Genomic DNA, 8,185 nt, shown 5'->3' with positions numbered 1-8,185 from the left:
TATCTATCTATCTATCTCTATCTCTCTCTCTCTATCTCTCTCTGTCTGTCTGTCTCTGTCTCTGTCTCTGTCTCTGTCTCTCTCTCTTCTCTCTCTCTCTCTCTCTCTCTCTCTCTCTCTCTCTCTCTCTCTCTCTCTCTCTCTGTGTGTGTGTGTGTGTGTGTGTGTGTGTGCATAATTTTGCTCCTGCCTTCCTAATCAAATGACCTGCTCTCATTCAGTTGGGTTTCAACCACAAGACATCATTGCATACTTTTTTTCTTCAAGATACACGTCACAACACACCAAGAAAGGAGGAACTTCCGTGCCTGTGGTAACATCACTTGATAAACAGACTGCCTGAACAGCAAGTGCCTGTCTGCCTCCGCTGTATAAAAGCAGCAGTCGTAGACTAACAGACACTCACTCATTTCGAGACGACCATGAGAGCTGCAGCCATCCCCATGCCAAGGTTGGACAAAATGCCCGGAATGTTCTTCTCTGCTAGCCCAAAGGATTCCAAAGAGCATAGCCCTTCTCTTCTAGATGACAAAAAGCAGAAAAAGAGGCCAAAGACTTTGTAAGTTCCTTCATTGTCTCTCTTAGATTATCTTTTATGGACAAAGGAGTAGGAGTGAATGGACATGAATGCTGGCATTTAGTTTATGTAGAACAGAGCAATTACCTTTTGTGACTTGTGAGATTCAGTTTTATTGGAAAATAAATCATGTTACAGGGAAAGTCTGGGGGAATCTTTCTGGACTTTTACTCATAAAAATGAGCTCTATTTTAGCAATGAAATATTGTATTAACTATTCTTATTATTACCTTCTTCCTCAGATATGTTTGCTTCATGTTCTTTTCATAGATAAGCAGAATTCTTCTAGAGAATTACGAATTTTTGGTGTCTTTTGTAGTGGAATGGATATGAAAGCATACCTGCGATCTATGATCCCACATCTGGAATCTGGGATGAAAACGTCCAAGTCCAAAGACATGTATGTACTAAATATATTGAAATATTATAAATGTATAAGCATCCTAGAAGTTAGCTGTTGTCTTTGCATAATACTGATACTTCATGCTTCTAGGCATGGTAGCTTACTCACATAATTACAGTAATTGGGAAGCTGAGACAGGGGAATGGGGAGAAGGCTTGAGTGAAGTCTTGTTTTTTAAAAAGGCATATAAAAATACTTCATGCAAAACAAAATTAGACCACATTAGAGCTAATGAACATTAATTATTAATATGTCCACATCAATTTTCTATTTATGTTTTTCTATTTTATCTATTTAGATTTTAACTGCCTTGACAGATTTTTTATATCTATGGCAATTAAAAGAAACTTTACACATAAAATTAATAATAGAAAACATAAAAAAAAGCTTAGTTATCAATGTGTAGTAGCCATTATTATATCAATTAGGATTTCATAAACTGGTTTATTAATTTAGGTTATTTTTGTTAACTGTAGGCTTTCTGCTGAAGAAGTAATTCAGTGGTCTCAGTCTCTGGAAAAACTCCTTGCCAATCAGAGTAAGTAATCCTAACTTTCCATTGTTTGGGGGTCAGCTTGATAATTTAATAGATGGGATGAATGGTTAATGTATGTTAACAAAGGAAGAAAGAGAGTATGCAAAAATGAAGTATTTTAGTTCTTCTTAAGTCATTGATAATTTCATCACAATATGGCTCAATAATATAGCAGTAGATTTTTATCACTGTCCTTTAGACAAATCTGCCAAAATAACTACGTTTTCTTGCATTCAAGAAAAAAATTGAAATTATGCTGGATTGCTAGGGAGATGGCTGGTTGACTAAGATTGCTTGTTGCTGCTCTTAAAGATGACTGTTTCCCTGAACTCAAGAGACTCATCTCACAGCCTGTAACCCCTGTGCCCTCTTCTGGCCTCTGTGTGCACCTGTCCACAGGCTCTTCTGCATGGAGAGGGGAAAGGACAGGAAGACATACATATGCATATAAAAAATAATAAGCTTTCAAAAACCCAAATAAATGTAAAAAGACTGCATTTTCAAAGTTTTAAAGCCCAAGTAAATATCATATCATTTAAATTGCTATTTTGAAAGATACCTAAAATGTACTTTGAACCATTGCATATAAACAGAAGGATTCATTTATTTAATTAGTTGTCTATCATCCACTTACCTATTCATGCTTATTTGTTCACCGCATATGGAAGATATTTTAAAAACAGCAATGATTCCAATGGAAATACACAGTCTATTACTTTGTTAAAGATACTTGGATATACCAAGTAAACACTGCAAGTATTCAGCATGATGAGTATTTTAGTATAAGCCCAAGAGAGGCTTGTGAGGGGTTTTTGATGGGAAGGGAAAAAAAAGAATGAAGCCAGTCTCCATTTTCCATGGTGGGATTGCAACACTATTGGGATTGGAATTTTATTCAGAAATGTAGACAATAAGCTTGGTCTCAGGAATAAGTTTACCCTCTTTTTAGAAAGACACTATGAAACTTACTTGCGAAGCCTAAGAAATTCAGCATAGTGTGATCCTATGATTACAAGACTTACTCTACAATTAAGCTGAGTGATGGCATATAAATCTCAAAGGCACTAGTAAATATAGTCAGTGTGCCAAACATACAGGTGACAAGCTATCTTACCATATGTAACTACCATGGTTTCGATGAGGAAATTATATTTTTAATTATCAAGTGATGTTAACACCCTAAATCATTAACGTTTCCTTGCAGAAAGGACTCTACATGCTTGCTCATATGTTGATGCCTATAAGTAATGACATTGTTCTAGAATCAGCAGAGCTCAGTGTCACATTAAATGCAAGAGGAAGCAAAGTGCATTTATGTAAACACACAAATATTATGTGACTGTGGACAGGTTTGTTTGGTGCCAGATTCCACACATTACAGTCTCTAAATTGGCCTCTCTATGAATTATGGCACAGCTGTTTTAGCAGTTGCTATCACATACCTTTGAGTATATAGCAATACTATAACTTTGCTTATAAATCTCTTCTACATCATATTCCTTTACTGACTCAATTTTCTCAATCCATCTTATTTTAGCTGGTCAAAATGTCTTTGGAAAATTTCTAAAGTCTGAGTTCAGTGAAGAGAATATTGAGTTCTGGTTGGCTTGTGAAGACTATAAGAAAACAGAGAGTGATCTTTTGCATAACAAAGCAGAGAATATATACAAAGCATTTGTGCATTCAGACGCCGTGAAACAAGTGAGTATTAAAGTCATTGTCATTAGCATCAGAGTGTGTAAATTGTATCTATTTATAGAAAGAGGTTAGGATGAAATCTGTGGTATCATAGTTTTGCATATATACAAATATGTTCATTTGTATATTCAGTGAAGTGGAACCATTTCCTGTATTTTTAATGATATCAATAGAGAGACTAAGAAGATTTTGCAAAACTGTCTAACCTGGTAGGGCGAGAATGTAATGTGGTATTGTAGGCCAGATTTGTATATTAAAGAACCTTAGTAAGCTATTGTAATTCAGATAAGGATAAAATGCAGACCCCTATAACACACACAATCTAAGTAACTAAAACATGCACAGCTACTTAGCAGTACTGCTCTTCCAGGAAAATATTCCCATTCAGTAAACTTAAAAGCCTGTGACATTCTATTGTGATGTATGGACTATGTTCTGAGGATATTTAATTTTTTCATACCCATTTATTTTTCTTTCCCCCAATTACACAATAAACAGATACAGAAAGAAAAATCTCTTCTCATTGCATTTCTCTGTAGCCCATACACCTAGTAGAGGGCTGGCTTAGAATGCAATTCAGGACATAATTGAACTGATTTAAATAAGAATATAAACCATTTTAAAATAATTCTGAAACACCAATAGTATAATAAAATTTATCATAAACTGAAAGTGCACATTAAAAAAGAAATTTTTCTTTTCAGATCAATATTGACTTTCATACTCGAGAATCAACAGCCAAGAAGATTAAAACACCAACTCCCACATCTTTTGATGAAGCACAAAAAGTCATATATACACTTATGGAAAAGGATTCTTATCCCCGGTTCCTGAAATCAAATATTTACTTAAATCTTCTAAATGACCTTCAGGCGAATACCTTAAAGTGAGTGGTTCTGGGCTGACAGGAATTAAAAGATGGTATCAAGGACAAAGGAATGTGCCAATGAGACTGCCTGCAAGACCAGGCTGGCCTGCCTGAGTGACTTGTCAGGCCCTGCGGAAGTTCAGATGGCTCAGAATGGTTTAATTAACACAAGGTACCCAAGTAGAGACTTGAGGAAGCATCTGCAAGAAGAACATGGCAAGGCAAATGGAAGGAGATACTGTGGTACTGTCATGAAATACAGTGGAACTCTATTAAAACAACCCTCCAAAATGGGAAGGTCAGCTGACTCTGGCAACACAGAAACTGTGAATAATTTGTATGAGACTGATTACTATGTGCTTCAAGGACAGCAAACATGTATGCTACACACTGTTGAGTAGAATGTGTTGAACTCTTGCAATTTTCTTCCTGTGGATAATCAGTCCAAAAGAATATGTTGCACTTATCAGTGGCTATTATTAACATGAAGAATTTTGTATGTTTATTTAATTGCATTTGGCTTGGAGTTGAGGAAGACATTTATATATTTAACCTATTTTTTAAATCTAAGAAGTTACAACATTTGTAAATTAAATTATCACTGTTTCAATAATAAATGTGAGCATTATATTAAAATATAGAGAGAAATGTCTTCTGTTTTATTGCTATTTTGATCCTGGAATCTATTACTCTGATTTAAAAAATTGAATGTGGTTACTACACATATTAAAATGGATGAGGGAAAGCTCATGATGTCTCAACCCAACGCAAAGAACTATAGGTACCTAAGGAAAGCTAAAAGTGGGAAATACTCTTATCTGGGGAAGAGCAAAACAGTTGGCTATCCAATACCAAACAATCAGCCCTGACAACATACTTACAATTACCATTATACAGAAATAACATGATATTGTATTGACCAAAGTTTGGAATGTATATACATACACATTTATGTGTGTAACAACACTTAATGAAAAAAAGATGTCATTAGTTTGAGATAGAACAAGGGGACTGTATCAGAGATTTGAGGGAGGGAAGGCAGACGTTTTTATTTCTATTGTAATCTCCAAAAAAAATAAAAATTTGAAGCAAGAGACTTGTACTTTCTACTGTCTATTCAGTATATAACCCTATGATCAAATTAATACTATATTTTCTCTATTATGTTGGACAAAATTCCCCAGTTTTCTTTCTGCTATACAAGCTCTTTAATTCAAGTCTCAAACTGATGAGAAATGGTGGCATCTTTGAAAGGGGAAGGAAAAGCTATTTTACATTCAGGTTTATTTTCTCATGTAATATTCACAGCAATGCAATGAAAACTAAAACATAGCAAGATTAAATTCTCTCAAAATTACCATAGATGCTAAAACACACCCTTATCTTTCTGGCCCCATCCCAGAATGATCACATGAGAATCTGGAACTACTATAGTATGGGAATCTGTATTTCAAAGGACACATCAAGTATTTCTGAAGAGATTTAATTGCCTGGGGCTGGGAACCTAGAGATTAATGTGTAGTTGTGGTTCTAAGGATTGATCATGCATGATTAGGCCCATTTGGTTTATGTATCTTATACAGTGGAACAGTGCCACCCACTGACAAAAGGTGTTCCTTAAACCTTTTGTAATGGTCCAAATGTTCTCTAAGTAAGAAATTGAGACCCTTCTGAAAGGAAGGTGTCTACAGAGCCTCCCCTGCCCCCAAGGGGTGAGAGAAATAGGTCAGCTATTTCTGGAACCTGTACAGATGTATATCTTCATACACTTGGCCTAGATATAATTTTCAATAGTCAGTCATCTACAGACCAGAAGGAATTGCTGTGCATTTTTTCACGTCAAGCTCTCAGGCACCAAGGAACAGCAATGGTGAGGAACACCATGTATATCAGGTTGGAAAAGATTTTAAGTTTCCGTAGTACTGAACCCAAATTAGTTCTTCATATGGCTGTGCTCCATTCTCTGGCTGGCCACAGGGTCAGAAAAACTTGGAAAATCCATGTTGTTCATTATCTCTAGCCATACCAGCACCAAATTCCATTCATCTTCGTTCCTCTGTCTGTGGTTGACATAGCACATCTCACTTTAAAATTTTTAATTTTTCTTATTTATTTTTTTGAAGATTTCACATGAGTGTTATATTTACAGCATTCTTATATCTCCCTCAAATTCCTTCTGTATTCACTCTTTCTCAAATTCATGACATTTGATGTACATTTACCACAGGCTCACATTGCTTTCTAGTTTTCAGATTCTTACTATTTACAGTCTATTATCACTTATCTTCCAAACAGACACACACATCCCCTTTTAAAGTATAGACTTGTACTCTTCATTTCCTATGACATGAGACCAAACCCAATAATTAAAATCCCTCCCATGGTGACCTTCACTGTACAACTTCCATTATTCCTTCATGTGTCCTTCCTAGTTCAATATCACACTAAATCATTCACCCAATTTTGCACAAGTCTTGGAATGTGCATGACTAAAAATTTGCTTTGCAATATCTAAGTCCTTGTTAACCTCTACTTTTATCTAATATAACTTTTCCTGCTTGTTGCACAACCTAATCAATTTTTCCAGGTCCAGATTGAGTAACTGTTCCATCAAGCCTTTCTATAACACACTACAAGGCAGTCATCTTCAAAACTGATGAATGTGAACTACAGGCCATATAAACACAGAGTACTGTGCTCCCATTTTAAGTGCTACTGTCATGTTAAATAGAATCCAGATCCTTAAAAGTGAACAGTACAACAATCCAACCAACATACAGGCCATAAAGTGAATGCTGCTGGTATTTGTCTAAATAGGTTGTAAAGTTAAAGAACTACCCAAATTTGGAAATATTTCAAAACAAACATCAAACACACATATTCATTATAGAGAAAAGGATCATCCTGGATGCATGGATTCCAGGTAATACAAAATGCAAGATATGATCTACTAGAACATGTGATGACATGTCAGGTAGAGCCAATTTGCATTCATTCCAGTGGAAACTCAAAAATGGTGTTTTAAACCTGATTAATCTACACATTGTTTCTTATCATGACTCTTATTTTGCATTGACTTTTTTTCTTATGATGTGATTGTTTTATAATATCACCTCAGTAAGGTGATCTGTGCTTGTAACATCTATGATTCTAAAGTAATATCTGTTCCAATTGGTCAGTCTTGGGGGGTGCTCACTTTAAGGCTGTGCTATATAGGTAAAATTCATTTTTCTTGGATTTGTTTTATTATGCTTCCTATATGCTTCTGCTCTAAAGCTAGAGATTTATGAAGAAAAATATGTGGATAGTCATATAATCAAGAGTATTCAACTTAAAGTACATATTTAATCATTAGATTCACATGGGATAAAAATACTGCTCAAATTTTTGGTTCTTTAAACAAATGTGGGTCATACTAGTCAAAGAGAAGTCTTTAATAATATGTTAGGAACATAATTATAAAACAGAGACAAACATTTTAAAAGCTTAAATTTAAATAAAAATTGTTAGACCAAATTGTAACATTTCTCCAAATTAGATTAAACAATATCTATGAAATAAAAATTATTAATCAAAGACAGAAATTGCTCCGTTCTTTTTGTTAAATACCTTTAAGGCTGAACATGTATGATACAAATGGAAAAAAATGTTTCACTTTCCATGTTCAACGTTAATGAAACTGTCTTACAAATTAAGAAAGTGACATATACAGAACTTTCTGTGCAGAATGTGCACAATACTCAGTATGTGATTTGATATTTCACAGTAGCTCCTTAACTTAAAAGTATGAACAGAACCAAAAGAAAAAGTGAAATCAGGGAACAATTGCATTCATAGTAATCTGGAAAAAAGAATGGAATAAATAAGGAATAAAATATTGTGCAGTGGAAACTAAGATGCGGGGTGTGGGAGGTAATGAAAATACCATAAGGGTCACAAACTGGTAGGAGTAATATTGTGAAAACACCATTCTACCAAAAACAATCTATAGATCCAACACAATCTCTCTTCATCAAAATTCTAACACAATTCTTCACAGAAATTGAAAAAATAATACAGTCTAGAAACACAAAATAAGAAACCAAAAAACCTTAAGAATGAAAA

General features: G+C 34.6%; 1 protein-coding gene across 2 annotated transcripts; it reads left to right on the top strand.

Moving 5' to 3' along the window:
- The first annotated feature begins 329 nt into the window (after positions 1–329).
- Rgs1 (regulator of G protein signaling 1) lies at positions 330–5,154 on the top strand. Of its 2 annotated transcripts, none has more exons than XM_052200808.1 (5): positions 330–559; positions 897–977; positions 1,457–1,518; positions 3,053–3,216; positions 3,918–5,153. In XM_052200808.1, exons 1-5 carry the CDS (start codon positions 423–425, stop codon positions 4,101–4,103), a joined length of 630 nt encoding a protein of 209 aa, XP_052056768.1. In that variant the 5' UTR covers positions 330–422; the 3' UTR covers positions 4,104–5,153. The 2 variants fall into 2 exon arrangements, with proteins under 2 accessions (XP_052056768.1, XP_052056770.1); XM_052200810.1 differs by having other exon boundaries at positions 438–559; positions 848–977; positions 3,918–5,154.
- Positions 5,155–8,185: the final 3,031 nt, after the last annotated feature.

The sequence above is a fragment of the Apodemus sylvaticus genome, chromosome 12 (genome assembly GCF_947179515.1).
Source record: "Apodemus sylvaticus chromosome 12, mApoSyl1.1, whole genome shotgun sequence".
Taxonomy (NCBI): Eukaryota; Metazoa; Chordata; class Mammalia; order Rodentia; family Muridae; genus Apodemus; species Apodemus sylvaticus.
Note: the sequence above shows the minus strand (reverse complement) of the source record. Positions and strands in the feature narration are given on the sequence as shown.

Bases quoted from the DNA above. Each gene is read 5' to 3' on its own strand.
- Rgs1 (XM_052200808.1), top strand. From the start codon at position 423: ATGAGAGCTGCAGCCATCCCCATGCCAAGGTTGGACAAAATGCCCGGA. The intron at 560-896 runs GTAAGTTCCTTC...TGTCTTTTGTAG, and splicing joins AAAAAGAGGCCAAAGACTTT to TGGAATGGATATGAAAGCAT. The intron at 1,519-3,052 runs GTAAGTAATCCT...ATCTTATTTTAG, and splicing joins AAAACTCCTTGCCAATCAGA to CTGGTCAAAATGTCTTTGGA.